Below are 24,901 nucleotides of genomic sequence, written 5' to 3' on the forward strand. Positions count from 1 at the left end.
CTGTGGTGTTTACTGTGTGCGATCACAAGCGATGACGATTTGAAGTGCGGAGAAAACCCCCCCTGGGCCGAAAGTGCCGCAAGGTTGAGGAAGAGGTAGAACTGGAGATAGATCACGGAGAAGGGGCCCAAGAATATACGAGCTGGCGGATGAAGGATGATTGATAGAGTGCAAGCGAGTGAGAGGTTGAAGTTCCAGAAGAGAGCAAAGAGTGAGTTGAAGTGACGTTTCACCGGCAAGCAACAGACGAGGCGGCGTGGCTTCCCATCGACTTGGGCGTACTCCGTAGAGGTAGGCGCATCGCTCCCTCTGGTAGCGGGAAGCCGCTGCCTGGTTGCACAGTGTTGAGGTTGTGTTATCTTACACGGTGTTGGCCTCGCGGTTCATCGATGGAAGCTTAAGCATAGAAAGAGATTAACACCTTGTCCAAAACACTCGAAGATAGCTCTCCTTTGACCAGAAAAGACTTTCTGTACGCCAGTGTCATAATAGAGTTCATCAACTTTTTTCGTTAGAAAACAAAACGAGGCTCTAAAACCTGCCACATGCATGCTACGTCTACTACCAACGCGGCCATCACATCCATCAACTTGGCAGACCATTCATCTATCGCGGGCCGAGCTTCTCAAGCACGCGCGGTCCCTGTTCATCCCACTCCTCCTTGGTCACCCACATACCCTCCTTGTCTGCCATAATGTTGGCCAGCACCGCACCACCGAGGAAGACCATGTGTCTCCGGCGAGGTGGGTCTTCTATCCGGACCTTGAACTTGTTTAATCTCTCCGGGTTACCGCCAAGCACCCGCGTCAGCCACAGCTGCTTCAACTCCTTCTCCAGACGTGACGGGAGACCAGGGTACATGCTGCTGCCGCCTGACAGCACAATGGCCTTGTACAGCGATGATCTCACGTCCACATCGGCCGCCTGGATCGTGTTGAACAGGAATTCGGCAATACCGGGCTGTTCGCAGTCCACCAGGTGAGGCTGGAACATGCACTCTGGCGCCTCGAATCGCTCGCTGCCCACTCTAATGACACGGCCGTCGGGCAGCGTGTAGCTCTCCACCAGCACCGTTGTGTCCTCGCTCAGGCGCTTGTCCAGCTCCAAGTCGTACGAGACGTAGCAGAGCTTCTCCTTGATCTGACGGACAGTCTCGAAATCGGCCGTTCGGTTGAGCGCGTAGCCGCGGCGCAGGAGGAGCGCAATGAGGTTGCGCGTGACGTCTCGGCCCGCGACATCTAGTCTGCGGGTAAGGTGGTTCAGGACGACCGACTCGTAAACGGGCACGATGTGGGTCACGCCGTCTCCCGAGTCGACGACGACACCGGAGCTGAGACCTGTAGGGAGCATTCAAGGTCAGCCTCGTTGCATATTCTCGCTCTCTCTCTCTCTCTCTCTCTCTCTCTCTCTCTCTCTCTCTCATCCAAGTCGATGGTAGCTAGTGTGGTCAACATACCTTGGGCGTACAGGGCCAATACGGCCTGGATGGCAACATAGACGCCGCCGAATCCGTAGCGGTCAAACATGACCTCGCACATCTGCTCACGGTTCCGCAGCGGGTTCATCGGGGGCTCGGTCAACAAGATCTTGCGGCCGCGCGGGTCGACCTTCATCTTTTCGAAAAAGGTGTAATCCCAGAGATGCTGCATGTCATCCCACTTCTTGACGATACCGTTCTCCATGGGGTAGCTGATCTGAAGCATCGTCCGGGCGGCGGCGGCTTCGTCACCGCACATGATATCCTTGATAACCAAGTCATTGTCCTCGCCCTTTTCTTCGGTTCTCAGGATCGGTCGGCCGACAATGGATGGGTATTGAAATTCGGGGAAGTTCTGCGCTGCGTAGCCGACCTTGAGGAAACCTGTTCCTCCGTCGAGGACTGTGGATCTTGCGTCAGCCACCTCCCGAACAGAGAGCATCAACTGCTGGGGAAAGCGGTCACAGGCATAGCTATGCAGCCGTAGCTGCAGTATCAGGGGCATTGCATCTTACCGATGGGGGCCTCGGCTGCCATTGTGAAAGCAGAAGCTGCAGGCTTTCGAGATTGGAGCTTCTTTCGATTTGGGGGAGAGGTGAGGTGAGGTGAGGTGTGGTTGGGAGAGCGTCCGGGAAGCTGTTACGTCTGTGTCGTCGATAGTGGGGTTGGGCCAAGTCCACTGCCTCCCAGCTGTCCTGCCACTGGATCGTCAGCCAGGTCGTGGCTGAGTACGTAGGTGCGTGTCACGTGATACCCCGCAGCCAGCGGTCGTCACGGTCCATGACAGTGGACTCCAGTGCACTGTCACTGAAAGAAGTGGTGCTGAAGGACCTGGAGGAGCCGTAGTCGGCTCATTCGGTGCACTGGAACCCAGCGTCACCGGGCCGGCAGCCCCACCTTGACGGGAGAATCTCCACTCGTTGAAGGCCGCTGGTCGGCGGGACCATGATGATTCACGCGCTTGAGGGGTGAGTAGCACAGTTTATTTGACGTTCATTCTCACAAAGTGTCGACCATCTCGTAAGGAACAACCTTTCTAGTCACATTTTCTGCACAGTCATAAGGCAATCATGGCAACTCGTCTCCTTCGTCGGAATATCAAGATCCTCGTGATCAACGCCAACTCGTCAGAGGATATGACGAGGGGCATGGAGAAAGCCATACAAGCAATGCCCTTGCACGATGTAAGTCAAAATGAACCAACAGGCTGGACACGGCGGCCAAGTCACAACCACAAATGATCGAGGGCTGACGTCCCTCTTTCTGTGTTAGTCGCTCGAAATTCACACATACACAGCACCACCTGCCAGTCCAGCAAGCATCAACGATGATGCCGACATCAAACTGAGTACTGAGGTCGTCATGAACGATCTTGCCAAGAGTGGCAAGCTCCAAGACTTCGACGGTGTGCTCGTCGCATGCTATAGTGTCCACACCTTGGTTGAGCAGCTTTCTCAGCAGTTCCACTCCTCGCTGGCCGTCACCGGTATCTTCGAGGCCAGCATCCTGACTGCGACTTCACTCTTGCCTCACAGCTCTGACCCTTCTCTCGCATCCAAATGGGGTGTTGTCACGACTGGCGAGTTCTGGGAGAAGCACCTCAGCCAAGGCGTGAAGGGCTACCTGGGTCAATCTGAGCAATCAGAGAATGTCAAGTTCGGGGGCGTTGCGTCGACTGGCTTGACAGCTGGAGACTTCCACCACGTCAGCCCGGCTGAAGTCAGGGTCAAGCTGGAGCAAGCGACCAAGAAGCTGCTAAGTAGCGGAGATGTGCGGTGTGTGGTTATGGGATGTGCAGGTATGGCCGGGCTCGAGGAGATCATTCGCAGCTCAGCCAACGACGTCTATGGTCCAGAGAAGGGCAGCCAGGTTTTCATCGTGGATGGTGTCAAAGCTGGCATTTTGCAGCTCGAGCAAACTGTCAGAAGCAGACGCTTGTTCCAAAACTGATTGATCTATTAATAATACCCATGCTATTGACACCCATTCCCAACGCCGTACCTTTTATCGCTCTATTCAAACCATTGAAACACTACAAGAAGCAAGACACTGTCTTAGTCGAGCCGTCTAGTGCGTCCCCAGACTTCGTCTGCGTCCTTCTTGCCCCGGGTTTCGGGCACCTTCACCGAAACAAACAGGGCAAAAAGTGCAGCGAAGCCGGCGAAGAGGAAGTACACCCAGCCAGCTCCTCCGAGCCAATTGTTGAAGGCATTATTGACGATCGGAAAGAACTGAGCAACCAAGAAGGTCGCGACGTAGTTGGATCCCAGGGACCAAGACTGGACGGCGCCAACAGCCTCTTGTCCAACCATTTCGGACGCGAGGATGAAAGGAACCGGACCAAGGCCAACGGCGAAAAATGCTACAAATGACACGACTGACACGGCTGACAGGATCTTGACCCCAAACTGGATAGAAAGAGCAAGAACCAGCGAGCTGATTCCCTGTCCAATGATGGAGATCAGGATGCAGGTCTTTCTTCCGAGCTTGTCCGGCAGCGGAGAGCAAGCCGCAGTCGTAATGAGATTGATGACAGAAATCAAAATCGTCAGTAGGGCAGAGCTGACGGGCAACAAGTCGTTCAGGAGAGATACCGAGTACATGATGACAGAGTTGATGCCACACAGCTGCTGGGCAAACATGATGCCGATAATAGCGGCGATAGCAGGTCGGTGAAGCGGGTCTTTGATCACGTCGAAGAATCCAAGATGGACAGGCGAGGTGTGCTTGGGCAGGCCAGGAGACACTGGCGGCACGTCGTCGCTCTGGGCCAAGAGACCCTCTTGCTCAGCGTTCACTTCCCCATCCCAGCTCTCGACTTCCTCTCTGATGTCGAAGTCCTTGCCACGGATACGCTGCAGAGTACGGCGAGCCTTCGGGACGTCGCCGTTGGCAGCCAGCCACGCCGGGCTCTCAGGAATCAACATGAGGCCGGAAGCCTGTGCCAACGCAATGAAGACGCCGGCAGCCAAGATCCAGCGCCAAGCCTTCCCGTAGCTCAGGAAGAAGCCCAGAGTTTGGACGGCAAGAATGCCCACGTTGATGGAGACCTGAGTCATGGCACCAAACAGACCACGCTCCTTTGGCGGCGCGATTTCACTGATGTACAGCGGAACAATGACGGTAGACGCGCCAGCCGCCATACCCGTGAAGAATCGGCCGATTGCAAGAGCAGCAGCACCTCCAGCGAGGGTTTCGATGATGGCACCGATAATGTATAAAATGGACGTGACTCGCATAGCAGGACGTCGGCCGCGCTTCGAAGACAAGGGGCCGGCACAAAGAGCACCGAGCAGGCCACCGACAGTGAAGATGGAGGAGACGGTCGCGAAGACGGCGTCGGACATGGGAATACACTCGGGGAGCCAGGGCTCGGGGTCCGGCGCCTTCGAGTGCACCCATGTAAGCTTCACTCCCTTGGCCGCAATTGACTTCTTTCGACAGGTAAGGACATCTTGAGGGGCGTTGAGCTCGGCCTGGAAGAGAGGCACAGCGGGTCAGCAAGTCACGTTTCGTGATTAAGCAAAACGACGTTGGAGCGGAATGATGCAATGACATACAAGGTGGAAGCCGAACTGCAGGGGGCCCAAAGTCGAGACAGAAATTAAGACAAGCAAGTATAGGCTGACATCGTGCATGCACTGTCGAAGACCCGAAGGAGCCATGTTGGCAAACGACGCTGGATGGTGCGAGGTTGTGTGTGTCGTCTAAAGTAGCTCGGGATTGTGTGAAGACGGTGGTTTGTGTTTGGGGCAAGTTGAATCAGTTGAGAACAAGGAACCTGCCTCGTTCGAGAGGGGGGCAGTCGGGACGACAAAGCGAAGTTGGGAAAGCTGGGGAAGTCGCCGGTGGTCATGGGGAAGCTGCCCACATGCCACAGCTGCCACAGCTGCCACACGTCGCTGTTACGCATTTCAGCGCCGCTAGCAGCCACAGTCCCTGGCACGCCGCGCTGTTCCAGGATCCGCGAGCGGGCCGGGATCCGGTTCAGTAACTAAGGTACATTTCCTAGCGCCGTTTTTCGCTGCACTCTCAGGTACCTGATCATTCATCGCATAAAGCTATGCCTCCAGGCTGATGAGTCCATATCTTATGAAGCATTCGATGCCAATGTTGAAATCATGAGGTGGTTTTTGATCGATCTCTTTCCCAATGAATCGATTTTACTAATGTATCTTTAAGAAGTAACATTCAGTTTGTCCAGCATGATACATAACCTGGTAAACATAAGCCTCTCGGGAATCAATCTATTCTTGACCTTCACAATCTGGATTTAGAAACTGTTGGATAAAAGAGTTTAAAATTAATTGTAGTCTGTTCCACGCTCGAAACTCATTGAATCTTACCCAGTGATCTCTTGACAGCGATCTCTAAGCTCTCAACGTCGTTTGGTCCAAGCCCGATCCTCTCATTGTCAGTCTTGTCGTACAAAGTGCCGCCCTCAGCCCAGATGCGTCGCAAGGTAAAGATGGTGGCGTAAGGGATGCCCTCAGCCCAAGCCTTCTCCTCAGCTTTCTTCAAGGTCTCCAGCGACGAATAGACGATTTCCCACTTTTCTCCAGTCTGCTTCTCGTACTCGGCCACAATTTCCTTGCCGGTCGCCACGAAGGACTGAACTTTGAGAGCTCGGTTGAAGGATGCCTCGGGGTGACGAAGCGATGCCACCAATGTTGTACCAACGCTTTGAACACTCAAGTCAGTACTGGGGGACACGGGTAAGCGTGTGGAATTGAAAACGTACTCTTTCATGGTGATAAGACCAGTCTTCCCTTCGCCGTCTTCAATCAGGACTGCCTTACGGGCAGCTGTGTCAAACCCGCCAGCCTCTTGCGCAATCGACGGCAAAGTCAAGAACATGTCGACGTAAGGGCCCGTTACCAGGTACGTGTACTTGAGTCTCTGAACACTCTCGCGGATGTACTTGCGCACCTTGAGCTTGGCCTGGTGAGGCTTCTCATTGGGGCTCTTGGGACCGTATTCGATATCCGTTCCGTACTCGGAGGGGAAGAACCATTTGACAGAGTCGGTCTCCTCGGCCAATTTAATGAGATCGATTTGCTTCTCAATCACATTTCTACCCAGCGCAGATATAACGGTATCGGCATCCTTGTAAGCCGCCTTGATTTGCTCCGTGTCGTCGACATCGCCGGCGATGATCTTCAGTCCCTTCTTCTTCCAGCCATCGAGCAAGTCTGCTTTCCTCTCCACTGTGGTCGGCGATGTGAAGATGGTAATTTGGTCAAAAGAGGGGCTGGCATCTAGCAATGCCGCTGTGATGAAAACACCAATCTGGCCAGTCGCGCCGAACACCAAGATTTTGGATGCTTTGAAGGTAGCCATGATGTCGTGTTACGAACGAATACGACTTATTAGTGTAGAAGATATCTGGTTGTTGTAAAGGGTCTCCAAGTCCTGGAAGTGAGTGCCTGTGGCCGGATGTCTGGTTCTTATAGCTTCAAGTGTATTACAAAACACAGAGCGATAACGGCTCAATGGTTCACCCCACTGAAACTACTAGACACATGCAAGCTGTGCTTCGACCCCTCGAGTCTGACGCCATCTCAAGGTGCGCTTATGAGATGGAGGGGCATTGGGGGAAGCAATGAGGGGAACGGATGCGAGAACCGTCGAGCCCCACGCCGTTCATCTCGCCCATTCACACTCCCTCAAAGAGACAACAGGCTGTGAAGAAGCCGAATGTAAGCGGTCTTTGGAACCGGGCTTCTCCACCACAAGCAACCATCTTGTGTCTCCGAACTCCGGTAGAATGAAACTTTGTCTCTGGTGATCCCGGATTCAACTGGAAGCGAAATGTTCGGATGAGGCACACCATTGAAGCCCAGCGAGATTCCCGACTCCGACCGGACCGGGTACGTACTCCTCAAGGCCCCACCATGTTAGGTATCCCTGTCGGCACGGTGTTTTCTGAGAGGACAACGGACCCACACGCGGGAGACGGGCAACCCCACCACCGATCGGTGAAGTTTCCCTAGAAATTTTTTTGAAGTTCAACCTTTTTTTTTTTGGTTCGACAGTCGGGATCGCAGCTACCTCGCGACCCGCCGGGCGAGATTCGACGACGACAACACCCCAACCACGAACCGCCGAGCAACCCCCCAAACCGCAAATATGGCGTCTACCGACTCACCAGCGACCAATGGGCACAAGTCCGACAAGAGGAGCAAAAAGGACAAGAAGGAGAAGAAGCGTCTGCGCGAGGAGGGCGACGATGCCGCCGAAGAGCGCAAGCACAAGCGCACAAAGAGCCTCGGTGTAGCCAAGAACGACGCCAACGACGAAGAAGAAGAAGAATCTCCTCAGGCTTCACAGGAACTCTCAATGGACGCCGCCGCGACGAGCAATACCAATGGCGAGCCATCATCCGCAAAGAAGAAGTCCAAGAAGGACAAGCACAGAAAGTCAGTAGGCGAGTCCGCCGAACAAGACGGTTCGGATGCCGAGCGCAAGGAGAAGAAGGACAAAAAGAAGAAGCGTAAGTCAGAACAGAAGGAGTCAGCGCAAGCAGTCGAAGATGCCGCAGAGCCGCCAGCGAGCGAAAACAAGGAAAAGAAGAGCAAGCAAGCCGCGTCCCCCGAAACCGTCGCCGACGCAGATGCCGATGCCATGGACGTCGACTCCCCCGCAAAGACGAAATCAACAGGCCGAGTCCACCAACCCCCCGACGCGCCCTCCAAACCCCAGTTCCCCTTCTACACCCAGACCGTCTCGCTATACCTCCCCATCTACCCCATAGGCTGGGACACACCCTGCACCGCCGCCGCGACGCAGCACCTCGAGCCCCTCGTGAACCGCTACGTCCCGGACCTCAAGGGCGTCCTCCTCGCCTTCCGCAACGTCGCCGTCTCGGAGCAGCCCGGCCGCCGCTACGCCGCCAAGAGCGACTCGGAGCACTGCGACCTTACCTCCGTCGACGAATACGCCGTCGGCTTCGGCTACGTGACCGTCGACGTCGACCTCTTTGTCCCTCGCCGCGGCGCCTGGATGGAAGGCAGCATCAACCTTGAGAACGAGGGCCACGTCGGCGTCGTCTGCTGGGGCAAGTTCAACGCCAGCATCGAGTCCAGCCGCCTCCCCCCCGAATGGCGCTGGGTGCACGCCGGCTCAGCCGAGGCCGCCTCCTACGTGGCCGACCCCTTTGACGTCGAGAACACCGAGGCCGCCGCCGAGGACGAGCATGGTGCCGTGCGCCAGATCCACACCACGGGCTTCTGGGTCGACGGCGCCGGAGACAAGGTCAAGGGCCGCGTGCGCTTCCGCATCAAGGCGTTTGACGTCGGCGTCAGCGGCGACCACGGGTACCTCAGCCTGGAGGGCACGATGCTCGACGCCGCGGGCGAGAAGGCGGCGATCCAGCGCGACGCAGAGCAGGAGCGCAGACGCAGAGCCGGTAAGAGCGGCGGCATCCTCTCCAAGGAACGGCGTGCCATGCCCGAGTTCAGCGTCACCAAGTTTGGCGAGGTCGAGGATGAGGAGGACAAGGCGTTGAGGAACGATGTGTGGAAGACGACGGAGCCCGTGACGGATAATGAGGCGGGCGCAGATGGCGAAAAGGAGGCGTTTACGGGCATTTCGACGGAGGAGGCATAAGAAGGGGGGGCTTTGTAATAGATAAGCTTTGCTCTCTGTGTCTTATGATTCCCCGTGGGTCGACTTTTCGGGCGTTTTGAGGGTCAGGGAAAATTTGACAATGATACAATACTTTGCATATACTTCAGGACCGCGAGCTACTCGCTCTGACAAACGGTTGGCTATGAACGAGCACAAGTAGTGCAGTGAAAATGATCTGCGAGGCAATAGGATTCAATTGGGATGCTAGCCGTTGGCCTAACAGACTTGCAGAAAACTTGGCCCAGAACTACACGCCCCAGAGACATGTCGCCATACCTTGTCCTTTCCAGAGTCATTAATATGCCTGGCTTCAAGCGTTAAAGCTTGGCCCATAATCGAAATCCCTTCCCAAACCCCAGGAGTCATTTCCAAGTCATTCCCAGCCCCTGGAGGAAGGAGAAGAGAGACCCCTTGGGAACGTATCCGGCATATCGCGCCTGCCACCAGGAGGCAAAGGTATCTAGATTGATATTCTTAAGAATTTGATCGATGAAAACGAAACGGTGGCATGAGATTACAAGACTTACCGGCAATAGGTCCAAGTTCGCCAAAGCCAAGGGCCTCAATAACCCAAGGGGCAACGATAACCAACACGCCAATGGCGATGATGGTAACAAAGACGGGATGCTCCTTGGCAAACTCGAACACGCTGTCAGCAGCTTCGGTCGACTTGTCCACAGTCTCCCGCACGACTTGGCCGATGGTGTCGCGGTGGCGGACGAGGCCTTCGACGCCGGAGAGGATGTACTTGGCGAGCTCTTCGGTCCAGGAGTTGACCGTGACGATGTTTCTGAGACGGCGCTCGAGGTCTTTGCCTCCCTTTTCGGCGGTGCGGAGGATATCGATGAACTCGGAAGCGGCGTCCTGGGCAGACCGAATGGGTTGGTCTTTGATGATGCTCGTCTGCTTTTCGGGCGTGATTGGCTTCGGGTCCGCATGGAACTGCGGGAGGCAGTGGGCGAGGAGGTTGCAGTTGTCCTTCTTGTCGTGCTCCATCTTGGTGTCTTTTGTGAATGCAATCGTTTCAAGAATGCGAAGTTTGCGGATACAGAGCCAAAAAGATCGCTGTGTGTGAGAGAAAGAAAGATACGATTCTCCTCCCTTAAAGGTCGCGAGATGATCGAGAGAGACAGCCTTGCCGCTGTTATTGCAATTTCACTAACGAATGAACGGGATGAGACAAGGGCTCAACTCGAGCTCACCGCGCCTCCTCATGGTTGGCCTCCCACATGGAGTCCGCCCTGCTCATTCGTTCATATGCCGCCCGTTGGTTCAATGCAACTCACCTGCGCAATTGTTGGGCTCAAAAACACATGAACCAACAGCTCGTGCTCCAAACAATCTTGGATCGGAAACCTACCCGTAATCTAGAGAGCAGCTTCTTTCCATCTCTCTGTTGCACCAATTCAATTATCCTTCAACTGATGATGTAGCCGGAGCTAAGTGGGGAGGTTGAACCCGATTCGCGATGCTTTGCTCCCACTAATATACGAGGCGGCATATGCGAACCCCTACGATTCGATCACAAATGTATTTGATAAATACATAGGAGAGGATGATAGGGATAGAAAGCAACACGATTAACCAACTAGCGCACTGGAGACACCTGATAGAGGTCAAGCTTCTCATGAATCAAGTGGGCAGCACTTCTAGAGTTGAAGAAAGAGAAAATATAGATTTCTTCAACTCGTATTATCTCATGCTTGCTATGGCCCTCGAGTGCGACTAGGCGGGTCATGAAAGCCTCAAATTGTAGCCAAAGAGCCTTCCCATGATTCAAATCCAAGTCATTTCAAGCCACTGCAAGATAGAGAACAGAGAGCCCGTCGCAACGGCCGAGCCTATTGGCGCCTGCCACCCTGCCGCGGAAGAACCTTGAGCGGGCACTGCGTCAGAGTTTACCGTAAGGTAGAGAAGACGGAGGAGTCATCTGCTGAAAACCTCACCAGCGACAGGTCCAAGTTGTCCAAAACCGAGGGCTCGCATCACCTAAGGGGAGACAACGGCCAGCACCACTCCGCCGACAACTAGAGCGACGAGGTACGGGTGCTCCTTGTCGAATTCGAGCATTATCCTGCCCGCTTTGATCGCTAGGCCCAAGGCTTCTTTCAAGAGCTCGGTGACGGTATCGCGCAGACGCACGAAGACTTTGACGCTGCGGCGGATGTAGTTGGTGATCTTCTTGGTCCGGGATTCGGCCGTCATGAGATCTACGTGGCGGTGCTCGAGGTGCCTGTCTCCTTTCTCCGCAAGGCGAAACATGTCGCTGAATTTGGGAGCTGAAATTGTATCTCTTCCTAGTCCTATCTTGATTGTTGCCATTGCAAGAATGATCGTCGGACTGCGTGTAGGTTTGGGTTATCAAGAACGATTTACGACTATCTCGGTTGCTTCTTCTTGATATGTTTGGAACATATTGAAGAGGCAATTCATGATTTATTGTATCTCTCTCTAGCAAGCAAGCGAGAATTATCTTCGAACGTTCACTTAGAGTTCAATCTCTGGCAGTTGATGATAGGCCTCCAGTAGGCCTCCAGTAGGCCTCCGAAGCATATCCTTTACACCTCTGGCCATCAGAGCCTAAGTAACTCTAAGTCTGGACTCTCATTTTTGAACTTGGAGCTTGAACTGGAGGCAATATTGAGCCATTAACATGTCTTCCCTATCTTAATCTTACTTTCGTTCAATCACATTTTCACATTCGATCGCCCAGCAGGTAGGGCTGATATCTTTGATCCTCCTTGCTATGCTCCCATTCCTTACAAGCACAGCCCAAAAAAACCCCAACACCACTAACACAAGATGAGGTCAGCAGGCTGGTCCATCCGGTCACCACCCAGTCAACAAAATGGTCATATCCGTGCCAAAGATACGCCAGCGAACAGTTGTGAGTCTATCTAACCTATCCGATGGTTTTTATCGGCAAAAACAAAAGAATTGGGCCCTAACCAGGATTCGAACCTGGGACCTCTCCCAATCGTGTCATGAAGACCCTAAGGGAGAATCATACCGCTAGACCATCAGGGCTGGTGCGATTGTTGGTTGTTGAAAATATCGCCAGGTTAACCGTTGTTGAAGCTATGAAAGCCCGCGATCATGCAGGCTGTGCCGCTGCGCGCGAAAAAAGTGCCATTCCAGATCCCGAAGTTGAAAAGTCGCAGGCATTTGACGCTCCTCACAACAAATGCAAGTGCACGCTCACGCACATATGACGAGATGGCAGTTTTCCTAAACAATGCCTCGTCCGTATAGGATACCTCGCAATTCATTGAGATTGGCTGGCCTTTCTCCCGCGAATTATCTCATTCTTCAGCTCTTAACACCTCGATCTTTTCGATAGGTTCGAGAATCGATTCCCGGACAGACTGCCAGTGCCTTATACCTATCACCTTCGTCAATGGCCGTTGCACAGCCAAGCTGGCCAAGCTAGACCCGCCGCAATGGTAATCTCCTCTTGGCTCAGGGTCCCCCTTGATAAGTTCACGTCGCTTACCGCAGCTGCGAACGTCGGGATTCGAATCCTTCAGGCTACGCGAAGCCGAGGGTCTCACCTGCACAAACACCATGCCTCATACAGCGCTCGTATCTCCAACTTCTTCATCTTACGATATCAACGTTTGGCGAGTGTATTGTGCTTGATGAAGGACTTTGAATCATGAGAGCTCTGCGTCGTCTTGGGCTAAGCCATGCCAACCGTTGCCGACTTGCAAAGAGCCATCCTTCCGTGCCATCTTGTTGCTCAGAACAACAACTTCAAGCTGTTCGTTCTCCCAACCCGTATCTTGAATGACCCTGGTATCCTAAGTTAAGCCTTTAAAGTGTGGGGTTTGAATTTTCACTAGCGTGAAGACTGCAATCGACGGACATGATCTCCGTGGCATGTTTCGACATGGTTACTGCGGACAGGCAGCTCCCGCTAACCAGCCTCTGCCACCTGCGGTGGGTAGTGACACTATTCGCTCGCCCACCATGTTGTACCAATGGATATCAGAATAACGACTGCAAGTGCAGACTTCTCAACGCCGAAGGGCTGCCGTCAACGGCACAAGCCCCCGCTGACACCCCTTACGCTACGTAGTTTTAGCTAGGTTCGTTGAATGTAACGGTAGAACCGCTGCTTAGGCTGAACGAATTCTCGCTGCCTAGTCTCTAGTTCATCTGCCCTTCATCTGGACCTTCTCTTCTACTCCTAGCCTACAATGCTTCCATGCCATATTTACGTCAATTCCAACCTTACTACATCATGGATCTATTTCTGTCCGTTCCATACGAGAGTCTTCAACTTTTCGTACGTGTGAATCATGGGCCATTCACCGTCAGCTGTCTCCCGGTCCTACCCTTGAGATTCGGTGTTCGAGCCTATCAATAACGCCCCCGCTCCAATCTAGAGCCTATAAGCTTATGCTCCGAGACTCTTCATCAGGAAGAGCCCATGAAGTCTAGGCATCTTCCAAAGGCATCCTGGTGAGCTTCATCCCTATGAGGCGATGGATGCGGCGGAACCCTGTGAAGTCTAGTCTCTTCTATCGTCTCTGAGTTGATGCCAGCTCCAATCATGTAAGAGCTCTTCCGACTTTTCCGAATAGAAGCACAACAGGGCACGCGCGATGTTGCGATACCCTCAAGCTAGACTAGGTTCTTTGAGAACCACCGCCGTCCGTTAAAATAATCTCCATCAAACATGGTGGCTTCGCAAAATCCTTCGTGGATGCTTCGGAGCTGAGTTGATGGTCGACGCCTTGTAAGCCCACCTAGTCTCCTGTTGTGATATCCACCCCGAGCTGAAGCATGGTCTTTGTCATGAATGATAGCTGGAGATGAGCCGAGGAACCCATGCATTGGGCAACTGAACACCGTCCTTTGGCTTGCTAATAGTATCTCGGGTGGCTCTCCTCAGGAAGTCATCTCTAATTCCGGGTATATAAAGCCTGGTGCCTTCCCGTGAACCTCAACCCTTCTCACCACTCCTCACACAAGACAAACCATCTCAACAAGTCCTACCTCTCTACCATTCTCAAAAAAGCCATCACAACCGCCAACATGCGCGTCTCCTCTCTCCTCGCTCTCGTCTCGGCCACCCTCGTGGCCGCCGCCCCCAGCCCCGTACCCGAGGATGCCAACTCCTACGTCCTCGCCGGTCCCCTTCCGTACGAGGAGCTGAAGACCGAGGTCGCCAAGCTCAAGTCTGACGGCTCCAACGCCGCCCGCAGTCTCACCAAGCGCATCTGTGAGGGCGTCTACATGTGTGACGGGCAGAACTTCAGTGGTTCCTGCTACTACGGCTGCTACCCCATCAGCGTCGGCATCTACCCTGACTCCTACTGGGTCTCCCGTATTAGCTCTGTAGGCCCTGACAACGGTGGTTGGTGCGATTTCTACCAGTACGGGAACCCTTTCTTAGTCTTCCGTATTTGATGTGTCTTGAGTGTGAGCAACTGACGACCTCATAGAGCTGGCAGCGGTTGTGACGCCACCAAGGGCTCTCACCAAATCTTCAGATACCCCGGCGGCAACCTGGCCAGCGGAATTGACAACAACATGGGCTGCTTCTATTGCAACCCCAACTAAGACTTGATGTTATTAAAGAAATCGATGTACCTAGGTGTACGAAGATCAAATGGCTGCCGAGAGACCCAAAGACCTACAACTTCTTTGTATATATATATCTTCACAGACTTACAGTCTAGCTGCACAATCTCAAGACGCCGGGTTGTAGGCCAGTCTTGAAACATATCAGGTAGTGTGCAATCAATTCAGGAGTCTCTCAACTGCATAATAGTTTCAAAGCTCCAAACGTCCGTGATGCTCGAAGGAACAGGTACGCCTGGTCCGCGAAGGGGTTAGACTTGTACACTTAGAGAGTCAAGTTAGCAGGTGACATGGAGTCTCTCGCCGCCTCAAACTCGTTCACAGTCAGTTCAAAGAAGAAGCAACTTCAAGTGAAATCTCTATTTGCAAGCAAGTCTTCGTTGGATGGATCTCCCATCGACATCCCGAGAGAGCTTAGAGCAGTCGAGACAGGCCTAGCATCATGTACCCGAATAGCCACCTTGCGCCATGTAACAAGAAACCCTAACCATCATCGCCAATTCCAGTATGTAAATCATTGAGTCTGAGTCAAGTCCTTCAAGACCTTCCGGCCTCTCAGCACGTCCTTCTCATGGTACGGCTCCCTCGCCATCTCCGCAATACCCTCCACAACCCACTGATTAACAGCAGGATGCTCCAACAGCGTCTCCACATACTTCATCGCAGGCTCCGAAACCTTCAACCCAAAAGTCTGAATCCTCGTCGCAACAGGCGCAAAGAAGGCGTCCGCGGCGCTGAATTCCGCACCCGCGAGGTACGGCCCGCCAAAGCGCGTCAAACCCTCGACCCAGAGTTCCTCGAGCCGGTCAAGGTCGCGCTGCAACGCCGCGTCGGGCGGCCCGCCGAGGTCGATGCGCAGCGCCACGTTCATGGAGCACTGGTCGCGGATGGCCTCGAAGCCGGTGTGCATCTCCGCGGCGGCGCTACGGGCGAAGGCGCGGGCGACTTTGTCTTGTGGCCAGGCGGCCGGGTGGTCTTCGGCGATGTATTCCACAATGGCGAGGGAGTCCCAGACGGTGGTGTCGCCGTCCTGGAGGGTGGGGACTTTGCCTGAGGGAGAGAAGCTCAGGAACGCGGGTTGGCGAAGACCGGCGACGAAAGTCTGAAGGCGCTCTTCGAAGGGGACGTTGAGGGCTTTGAGGAGGACCCAGGGTCTCATGGACCAGCTGGAGTAGCGCTTGTTGGCGACGTAGAGGACGTAACCCATTGTGAGTGTCTAGGCGGGGGTGGGGGGCTTGGGAGGATCTTGCGGAAAGCCGGAGTAAACAGTAATCGTTTGATGAAGGGTGGTCACCAGCCGGGGGCGGATAAGTATGGTTGAACCCCTAGATGTGGTCTATATAAGTTGAGATTATCGACTTGATTTGACTCATGCAACAGTGCTGGTTTCTAGATATCTTGTCACGCCTTTCGATCGAAGCTCGTGACGGTGGGGGTCGCCAAGCAGGGACAGATGATGAACACTAGTCCTATCGCCCACAGCTTTAAACTCGGTTGATCCAATACTTTCTTAGTCAAGCTGCAAGCTCCGCCAAGTTATGACGAATTGAGCTGGTATCACGACTGGTCACGCCGAAGAGGCAGGTTAAGACCGGCAAAATGTGGAGGCCAAGTCAATGTGTGGGACGGATGTCAGTGGAAGGGCGTTGCGATTTGGAGGGTTTCAGTGCCAATAAGCTTTAGCTTGATTAACTAAACGCGGAGAGCCGCCCTAAGGCGTATAAGCTCTGCCACTTGGCACTGAACTAACGTAACAGGGCAGACCTGTTAAGGACTCCACATGGTTGTCCAACGATGATTAGTGACAGTTCTCAGTCACCAAGTGTATATCGAGCATGCCCAGAAATTGGCTCAGGCAAGTGATTTAGGCACCTTGCTGTGCCGCATGAGAAATGAATTAGATGCTTATTAGCTGCCTAATAGGAACTCGAGAGTAGTGGCAATTGTTGGCTGGCGTATCTCGAATACCTAAGGTATTGTGCTTGAGTGATATTCATTGACAATGAGTTGAGCTCCAAGTTGGCATCTTATGTCTATTACCTTGCGGACCACATGCAGACAAATTATCAGAAAATTAAAACTTTAGTAATTTGACTCTGATATAGGCTTGATTGGCTTTTATGGCTCGAGGTCTATGTTGGTACGAGAAAGTGGAAACCTCATGCCAAGCTGGGACTTGTGTCTAACAGGCTGAGCCCAACTTTTCTAATTTTTCATGATTGTGACAATAATGCGCATAGTTATACCTGAAACTCAGCAGCTGACCCAAAAGCCACTGTCCTCAGCTTTATGAAGAACAAGCAAAGTCGAAAGACAGAGAGCTGCCGCGATAGTTGGAGCAACCATCGCCCAAGCGGAACGGCTGACCATCCACCAGCACAGGCGTGCATGTCTGAACAGTAGTCTGGGACGTCGCGTCCACAATAGCAGTGACCTGCGTCGCCAGTCCTTCGCTGTTGTCGTCGCTGCAAGCTAATTCGAGGTTGCGATACGTGACGCCCGTCTCATCGCTCGTGATGTTGAAGGGGTTTCCGCAGATGGGTCCCGACGTGTAAGTGCTCGCGGTGCGGACGGCGGTCCACGTAGCAGTACCCTTGATGGCGCCCGCCTTGACGCAAACGTCATCGAGCTCCTGGATCGTGGTCGGTGTGTAGGGCGACCAGGCGACGAACATATTGGTATGAGGGAAGGAGAAGTGACCCAGGTTGATTTGGGGGAGGCTGCAGTTTCCTGCTGACACGAGGGCCAAGGAGGAGGCGGCGATGATGGTAGAGCACTTCATTGTGATGTTTAGCGAAAGTACAGCTTCGGAACTAGAAACCGTTGAAGCTTGTGAGGAACGAATGCGGAATTGTAGGGCTGAATGAGGCTTATAGACTGCTTCTGGGACTTACTTGGGGGCGACTTAGCTGAGTTCTTAAATCCCCAGTTGAAGGGATGATCTTCACTCGCTAGGGCTGCGTCATAGGAGGGTGAACTTTCAGCCCTGAATTGAATACGAGCAGCAGAATATCCACCTGACTCTGGTCAAGCCACTTTTAGCGTCGCTTCTGCCTGACGCTTACTGAGAAGAGCTTGGCCCAAATAATCCTCACAGGGAGTTCCGCATATACGGGAGTGCTGATGCTATTCAAGAACATGAGTGGTTCGCAGACCTGTTTAATTCTCAACGCTATAACTTAGTCTGTGGGAAGGATTCAGCCGCTTAAAATGCCCGACTTCGAGCCGATCCGGGCTTCAAAAAACCTCCGCAAAGGCGAGCGCGAAGTTCCTGACCATGCGACACCCCTGAATTGAAGACTGGTTAATCAAATATTCTCTCAATGTGGTCAATCTCCTGAACTCATTATCGACCATGTTGCGGGGACCCTGCTTATTCAATGATAGTTCAAATAGTCGGGTTTGATGAGTAACACAAGCTCCAGAAATAATAATGTTGTCTTGAGATTCTTTCCAGAAACAAAGACAAACCTACCATTGTAACCATGATTCCGGATGATAGTCACAATTTCAAGGAGGAGATGTTGGTCTCATCGTCCTCAAAACTGTAACACCCTTGGCCCCGATGGAGGAGGCTTACGCTCATACTAAACTGGGATGTGATATGTCTTAAGCGGAGTCAGGTGTTCAAGACAGAAGTGAGACTTTAGACGACATCAGTCGGCTAATGAGTCGACAACTATGATTTGAGGAAACAAACATCCCCACAAAGGTCGGATCATGCATGCCGTGACCGGTGTCTAAGTAAGCAAAGGCCCGCCATTCAAGCTAGCTTGACGTTCCGCCAGCCACGTTCGGGAAACGAGTAGAGAAAGGTCTTCGGGAATTAGGGTAGTTGATGCTGAGGCTTAGGAATACATTGATAGGACAGGCAGAGTATTTACAGCTTAGCTTGTCCAAACGACGACGGAGTTCGGGAATCAGAAACGAAACTGGATTTAGTAAACAAAATGTTTTGGTAAACGAAAAGACCTTTCAAGCCATACGAGGCGGATATCCGGAAGGTTGTCGGTGGGTTACGACTATGTCCTAAGCTTGCTTGACTCGGAGATAGGATGTGGCTCAGCCGAGTTGCGTGGGCATACAAATTCTTAGCACGGATATGTAATACCATCCGGTCATGAACCTGAGTCCGCACTGAAGCTGCATGGGCTTGATCCTTCGCTATAATGCCGCTCGTGCCGAAATGACTTGGGCACGAAGCAGGGGCTTTATGGTCTTTCGTGAGGTTGCATACCTGGGACTAGAAGTTCTGGGGAAACCTCGATCATGGACGTTGGCAAGGCAAAGTGAAGGGATAAGCATGGCTTGGACATACGGATATACGAGAGCCCTTTTGGGAAGAGGGAGAGAAAAGCATTAATGGCGCGTGATGAACACAGAGTCATGAGCATGAACTGTTGGTGTTGAAGAAACCCGACGAACTCGGGGAATGCCGAGTTGAAACTCATTCAGCCTCCATCAAAAGCCGTTGAAATAGTGGTACGGTCGCAAGGATATATGTGAACTCTGTAAACTCAATCTTGCGGAACGGGAACCATCGAGCAGATCAATAGATTGGATGACGTTTACATAATACGATTCAGTATTCATGATTGGGCAACTCCATAACGCGGTGAACGTTTTGCGAGGTCCACGCGACTCGCCCTCACTCACGCAGAGTTCTGTCAGGGGAAGCTAAGTTCGCACTTAAACTAGCCACGATCTGCCTACTTTGAATAAAGCGAATAGATTGCTAAGATATCACAGCAATGTATCCAGATACAGACTCAGGCGAAGAAACACCAGCCATTTATACGGCGATTGCAGGCGCAGCTGCCGCGGCGGCAATCAAGGTGACTGGCATACTCGAGGGGCAGATGATGGATGCATCGTCCGACGAGTACTTCACTGAGGAGGATTCGTCCTCCGACGATGCGCAAGAAGAAGACAGCGACACCAAATACGACAAGGACGGCAAACGTCGCGTACCACTTCTGAGCGACTGGCCAGCACTACCATCCCCCGCCGCATCTCGACGCATGGCGATTGAGCGAGGCGTCCAAAAGTTCCACCGCAGCCAAGCCGAATTGCAGAAGTCCATCGCTGGTGTGAAGAGAACACAGGCCATGACAGCTGCTTCTGCTGCCGCCAACGGTGAACACGCGACAAAGAAGCCGAAGACGATAGCCTTCGTGGGCCCGGTACTGGACGCCGTCGCAACCCATCCGGCCCAACTTACACCGCGGCGGACCAAGTCGAAGCAGCGGCAAGAGTTGATGGAGGTAACATGTGACCGGGTCACCCGCATCCTCGATCAGTGCACGGGCATAATGAAGAGCATAGAAAAGGAAATGCGCGACCCTATTCAGCTGGCCATGACCGACGTGAGGGTCAATTTTGGGCCCGAACTGGTACCCTTTGGACTGAAGACCATTGCAACGGAATTTAGCGAGACGAGAATGGACGAAGTGTACATGAGATTCTCGCTGCCGAAGAAACGGGCATACCTGAAAAGCCAAGGGCTCTTGCTCCCTCCTCGAGACTTCATCATGAAGAAGGCTGTAGCCGACGTATGGTTCAATTTTGAGGATGGACTTGTGCCTGATGGGCTGGAGATCGCTTGCCGAAGTTTGATGGAGCCAGGCATGGCCGAGATGTACCTAGTCTATCCGCTGGCGGCCAAGCGAGCATACCTGGAGAGAGAAGGGGTCTTGACAGGCTCCCGTACGGTCCAGAAACCTTTGAATCAATATGTTATGCCCTCGGGCGGAGAGGACAAGGGCCGTGTGCGTGAGTGGCTTGCATCTTTGGACGATACAAGCCAAAGTGCTAAACGTCAAAGGACGGTATGAATAATACGAGTTAATGATATTAAGAAACGAGCGTATGCAGTGGTTATCTGGCGGTGAACTGTGTGAGGTGAGACTGAAGTCTATGATAAAAGCTAAGATAAATCTCAGTAGAGATGGGATTCAATAAGAACCAAGATGAATAACAGGGGAAAAGCCGACAAAAACTTGGGTGCGAAGAAACATTCATGTTGAGTTGTTTGATGAGATGAAATGCAGAGTATTACATAATGCACTTTTTTTTGGACTGCAAGTGAATTGATGTCACTGGCGCGGAACTTTGTACCGAAGCTCTGGGACATCCAAACTTTTTTTGGACCACCTCAAAAAAGTAACCCAATTCCTCTTAATTCCTCTCTCGCCAGTCCGCCTCGCTGTCCGAGTATGCTCGCAGCACCATGGGTGTGCCGTCGCTGCCTGGGAGGGCTTCTGAAGCCCAGAGCGACCCAATTCATCCGCCATGCTAGCTCCGGTAAGCTCTCAATCCACGTCGACTCTGAACCTCTACGATCCCCTAGCTAATACGTCGTCAAACCCCAGACGCAACAGCAACCCTCCCACCAGCCCTCCTCCAACGAGCCCGCAACATCGCAAAAGAACACGACGCCCTCGCCGCGGCCCTCGAAGCAGACTACGACTCCAAAACGGCCCGCCGCGTAGGCGAGCTCTCGAGCGTTGTAACCGCCCTCCGAGAATGGGAAAAGGCACAATCCTCCATCGCCGAGCTCGACGGCCTTCTCTTCTCCAAGGATAAAGAGCTCCGCGAAATGGCCGCCGAGGAACTCGAAGCCACAAACGGCCAGCTCAGCTCCCTCTCGCGCAAGCTCTCCGCCTCGCTCACGCCCAAGGATCCCTACGCGCACATGCCCTGCCTCCTAGAGCTCCGCCCCGGTCCCGGCGGTCTTGAGGGCCGCTTCTTCGCCGACACGCTGTTCAAGATGTACAAGGGCTACTGTGCAAGAAAGGGCTTGCGTGCAAACGTTATCAAGTACGACATGGCTGACGCGGCGGGCGACTCCTCCTCTGCGGCGGGTGAGAGCCCCCTCCAGGAAGCCGTCATCGAGGTCCAGGACCCGGGCGCGTACGACCTCTTCCGCGGGGAGGCGGGCATGCACCGCGTCCAGCGGATCCCGGCGACGGAAAGCAAGGGCCGCGTGCACACGAGCGCCGTGGCGGTCTGGGTCCTCCCTTCGTTTCAGGGCGACAACGGCGGCGACATGGAAGACATCAACAACCCGGAGAGCGACTTCTTCATCGACCCGTCCGAGGTCAAGATCGAGACGATGCGGGCGCGCGGCGCGGGCGGGCAACACGTCAACAAGACCGAGTCCGCGATCCGCATGACGCATATCCCCACGGGCACCGTCGTCAGCATGCAGGACTCGCGGTCGCAGTCGCGGAACCGGGACGACGCGTGGAAGCTGATCCGGTCGCGGGTGGCTCTGCAGCGGCGTGAGGCGCGCGAGGAGGCCGCCGCCCAATTGAGGAACTCTGTGCTGTCCAAGCACAAGATTACGCGCGGGGACAAGATCCGGACGTACAACTATAACCAGGACCGCGTGACGGACCACCGGGCGGGGATCGATGTGCATAATCTGCCCGATGTGATTGCGGGGGGCGAGTCGCTGGATAAGATTGTGGACGAGGTAAGGGATTGGCTTGTGTCTGGGGATATCGAGGCCATGATGGCTGACGAGGAGGCTGCCAACGCTGAAGCGAAGAAGGCGCAAAAGTGAACGCGGACACGACTCTTTGTATAGGAGTGTACTATACTGTAAACTTGTAGAGTAAAGAAGACATGATCAAGGCAAGGTCGATTTTGGTCAGATGATTGACTTGCTGAGCCTGAATAAACGGTGATACCCATCAAAGTGAATACAAAACAGAATACGCAGACAAATGGTCACAAAAAACAAGCTATCCATGGCATTATGTAGGACCGTGAACCAACATACAACTCTGCAGCTGAGAAAAACTTGCACAGATCGGGTTGGCCCAGCTTATAAATATTCCAAAGTTTTTACATGTTATTTTTGACTACGTAAGTGCCAAATCCAAGAGAGGGGATGTCATACAGGGACGGCATGACAGGAGTCCAAGAATTTTCCGTATCCGTCGCAGTCCATTCCATATTTGCCGTGTCCTCCCGACCGCCATAAAAAACCGCCATAAAAAAAGCCATAAAGACGCCGCGCTATGGTCATAGAATAATGTACAACAAGTGGTGTGATAGGGGTACAGCCACCTCCGAACGTGACCCGCGGACCGGGCAATGTCGTCAATGACCCTTGGTGAATGGTATACATGGGTGTTCTCCCCCCTCCAGCCCAGGTCACGTTCCGAGATGCGCATTCGTCGAGCCGGGCACGGCCATCAGGCCAACTGGCGTTCCCGTCTCATCATCTCCAGCACGCCCACGACGCCATTCTTCCTAAGTCTCTCCAGGACGACGCGCATGCCCTCACGGCTCTTGCCCATCTGATCCTGTGTCTTGCTCGAAGCGATGCTCTCAATACTGCGTTGAACGCCGCGCGCGCCGAGTCCGCTCATCCAGCCCGGCATCCAGCGACCCTCCTTTTGCTCCGGCTGCTCGACGGCAGATTGCATCTGGTCCTTCTTGCCGCCGCGAAGCCTTTCGCCGAGACGCGACTTGTAGACATATGTGGTTGTGACGTCGGTGTTCGCGTCAGCTGCATCGGTGGGAAGGCGGAAGTCCTGCTTCTCCACAACGGAGAGCACATTCATGAAGCTGAGATTCTTGCTCTCGGTACGCATCCAACCCTCGCGCATGTCAATGACTGAGTTCTCGAGAACATAGCTCACTTTCTCGCTGGAGCCGCCGCCGGTGATGGATGTAGGGAGAAGCTTGAAGACGGGCGCAGGCATGCGAGACTTCTTGAGGTGGATGCGGGTGGTGTGCAGCCGGCCCGTCACCGGGTCGAGGCGACTATCGATGGTGTCGGTGCTGAGGACATGGGTGGAGAACGGGTTGAGTTTGGGCGAAGAGTAGCGGAGGAAGTAGGCGAGTGTCACGGTCGGGAAGGGGTGGGAGTAGGTGTGGTTCGTAGTGTGAGAGAGGACCATGTTGACGAGAAGCGTATTCGGGTCGATGTGTTCTTGAAGAAATTCAATCGTCGTGAGTCGAGTATTTGTTGTGGGAGGCGCTCACGTTCGTCGGAATGCAAGAGGCGTTGACATTGAGAGCCTCGAGATGGCAATCCAATGCACGTATTGATTGTTGTTCGAGGGATAAGGAAAAGAAGAATTTGAAGCTTCGTCCGGAAGCTCGGCCACCAAGTCGTCGGTTTTTGTCAGGGTCGGGATTTGATCTGCGCCCAGTCTTCGCCGCAGTCGTAAATGGTATGAAAGGCGAAGGAATGCGAGAAATGAAGAAAGGGAGGTGGCCGCAGCTAAAGAGGGGGTTAGATGGTGACGAGGAGGACGAAGAGGAGGAGATGAGGAGGGGAGGGGGAGGAGAGGGCGGATGTAAGGTAATGATGTAGTGCTCGTGCGTATATCGTTCGATAGGTCGATGATTTTGGGGAAGAAGCTTCCCGTCCGGTGCGACTTTCTTTTTGGTCTGGGTCCAGTGCCTCCTTCCCCGACTATGCCGCACCGTCCACACCAGGTCCTTCCAGCCACTGAGAAGAGGCGCCAATTGGCTTTGTCTGCAGGTATTGCGGCTAATGATTGGCTGAGAGATGCCTGTGCGCCCGCTTTTCGTCAGACGAGCTTGGGCCGTCCGAGTGGCAAAATCACATGATCTCACCGATCTCACCGAGAGCTTACCTTTCCTTACCTGCTTACCAAGGTGCGAGCTGTCAGTCGTTGGTTTAAGCCTCACCTTGGCCCCACCTCGGAACTCAACCTCAGTTCAAAGATGGAAGCTCGCTGCTCGGATTTTGACTTTACGTCTGAAACTCCCCACGTGTATGCCGTATGGTAGCTTGTGGAGAAACGTTTGATGATGGAGATGGTCTAATGTTCTCCACCGACCGCACCGCTTTGCTTGATACTCAAGGATGAGTCTCATTGGCTATTGATTTTATTGCGATAGACCGAGACATCAAACATTTGCTTCGGCGTTGTTGGGTGGTGATACGAGGCCTTAGATCGGATCTAAACTACATAGCCAGGGGTCGGCGTGATATTTACTGAGAAGGTGATTGAGGGTCTTGCATTGTACATCCTCTCTAGAAGACACAAAAGAGGACAACACTGGGAGCATGGTCTTTCGATGGGTCAATGTAAGCCTGGGACTTTTGAAATGTCGGTGGTAATTTCGAATTTGCAGTTGGTGATTGCTCCATGGTTCATGTCCCTACGATATCTTCCCACATCCTAGCATGTGAACTTCCCATCATCATGCCTCGTG

At 53.4% G+C, this 24,901-nt stretch overlaps 12 protein-coding genes across 12 annotated transcripts; 4 read left to right on the forward strand and 8 right to left on the reverse strand.

Moving 5' to 3' along the window:
• Positions 1-606: 606 nt before the first annotated feature.
• Positions 607-2,014, reverse strand: CPAR01_06531 (actin-like protein 2; the record flags this gene model as incomplete). The annotated part of the gene is made up of 3 exons (XM_060490803.1): positions 607-1,337; positions 1,457-1,879; positions 1,993-2,014. The coding sequence occupies 3 exons, from the start codon at positions 2,012-2,014 to the stop codon at positions 607-609; spliced, it is 1,176 nt and encodes a 391-aa protein (XP_060349677.1).
• Positions 2,015-2,547: 533 nt separating this feature from the next.
• Positions 2,548-3,427, forward strand: CPAR01_06532 (hydantoin racemase; the record flags this gene model as incomplete). Its single annotated transcript, XM_060490804.1, has 2 exons — positions 2,548-2,661; positions 2,750-3,427. The coding sequence occupies 2 exons, from the start codon at positions 2,548-2,550 to the stop codon at positions 3,425-3,427; spliced, it is 792 nt and encodes a 263-aa protein (XP_060349678.1).
• A 104-nt stretch (positions 3,428-3,531) lies between these two features.
• CPAR01_06533 (uncharacterized protein) lies at positions 3,532-5,142 on the reverse strand (the record flags this gene model as incomplete). The annotated part of the gene is made up of 2 exons (XM_060490805.1): positions 3,532-4,953; positions 5,038-5,142. 2 exons carry the CDS (start codon positions 5,140-5,142, stop codon positions 3,532-3,534), a joined length of 1,527 nt encoding a protein of 508 aa, XP_060349679.1.
• A 667-nt stretch (positions 5,143-5,809) lies between these two features.
• Positions 5,810-6,817, reverse strand: CPAR01_06534 (NmrA-like family protein; the record flags this gene model as incomplete). Its single annotated transcript, XM_060490806.1, has 1 exon — positions 5,810-6,817. The coding sequence occupies one exon, from the start codon at positions 6,815-6,817 to the stop codon at positions 5,810-5,812; it is 1,008 nt and encodes a 335-aa protein (XP_060349680.1).
• A 789-nt stretch (positions 6,818-7,606) lies between these two features.
• Positions 7,607-9,085, forward strand: CPAR01_06535 (RNA polymerase Rpb7-like domain-containing protein; the record flags this gene model as incomplete). The annotated part of the gene is made up of 1 exon (XM_060490807.1): positions 7,607-9,085. One exon carries the CDS (start codon positions 7,607-7,609, stop codon positions 9,083-9,085), a length of 1,479 nt encoding a protein of 492 aa, XP_060349681.1.
• Positions 9,086-9,468: 383 nt separating this feature from the next.
• CPAR01_06536 (uncharacterized protein) lies at positions 9,469-10,102 on the reverse strand (the record flags this gene model as incomplete). The annotated part of the gene is made up of 2 exons (XM_060490808.1): positions 9,469-9,566; positions 9,634-10,102. 2 exons carry the CDS (start codon positions 10,100-10,102, stop codon positions 9,469-9,471), a joined length of 567 nt encoding a protein of 188 aa, XP_060349682.1.
• Positions 10,103-11,095: 993 nt separating this feature from the next.
• Positions 11,096-11,428, reverse strand: CPAR01_06537 (uncharacterized protein; the record flags this gene model as incomplete). The annotated part of the gene is made up of 1 exon (XM_060490809.1): positions 11,096-11,428. One exon carries the CDS (start codon positions 11,426-11,428, stop codon positions 11,096-11,098), a length of 333 nt encoding a protein of 110 aa, XP_060349683.1.
• Positions 11,429-14,146: 2,718 nt separating this feature from the next.
• On the forward strand, positions 14,147-14,674 carry CPAR01_06538 (uncharacterized protein; the record flags this gene model as incomplete). The annotated part of the gene is made up of 2 exons (XM_060490810.1): positions 14,147-14,487; positions 14,557-14,674. 2 exons carry the CDS (start codon positions 14,147-14,149, stop codon positions 14,672-14,674), a joined length of 459 nt encoding a protein of 152 aa, XP_060349684.1.
• Positions 14,675-15,209: 535 nt separating this feature from the next.
• CPAR01_06539 (glutathione S-transferase domain-containing protein) lies at positions 15,210-15,902 on the reverse strand (the record flags this gene model as incomplete). Its single annotated transcript, XM_060490811.1, has 1 exon — positions 15,210-15,902. The coding sequence occupies one exon, from the start codon at positions 15,900-15,902 to the stop codon at positions 15,210-15,212; it is 693 nt and encodes a 230-aa protein (XP_060349685.1).
• Positions 15,903-16,982: 1,080 nt separating this feature from the next.
• Positions 16,983-17,477, reverse strand: CPAR01_06540 (uncharacterized protein; the record flags this gene model as incomplete). The annotated part of the gene is made up of 1 exon (XM_060490812.1): positions 16,983-17,477. One exon carries the CDS (start codon positions 17,475-17,477, stop codon positions 16,983-16,985), a length of 495 nt encoding a protein of 164 aa, XP_060349686.1.
• A 1,969-nt stretch (positions 17,478-19,446) lies between these two features.
• Positions 19,447-22,262, forward strand: CPAR01_06541 (RF-1 domain-containing protein; the record flags this gene model as incomplete). Its single annotated transcript, XM_060490813.1, has 2 exons — positions 19,447-20,467; positions 21,067-22,262. The coding sequence occupies 2 exons, from the start codon at positions 19,447-19,449 to the stop codon at positions 22,260-22,262; spliced, it is 2,217 nt and encodes a 738-aa protein (XP_060349687.1).
• Positions 22,263-22,899: 637 nt separating this feature from the next.
• CPAR01_06542 (PRELI-like family protein) lies at positions 22,900-23,610 on the reverse strand (the record flags this gene model as incomplete). Its single annotated transcript, XM_060490814.1, has 1 exon — positions 22,900-23,610. One exon carries the CDS (start codon positions 23,608-23,610, stop codon positions 22,900-22,902), a length of 711 nt encoding a protein of 236 aa, XP_060349688.1.
• Positions 23,611-24,901: the final 1,291 nt, after the last annotated feature.

This window comes from Colletotrichum paranaense, assembly GCF_030867605.1.
Source record: "Colletotrichum paranaense strain IMI 384185 chromosome Unknown Scaffold_5.1, whole genome shotgun sequence".
Taxonomy (NCBI): Eukaryota; Fungi; Ascomycota; class Sordariomycetes; order Glomerellales; family Glomerellaceae; genus Colletotrichum; species Colletotrichum paranaense.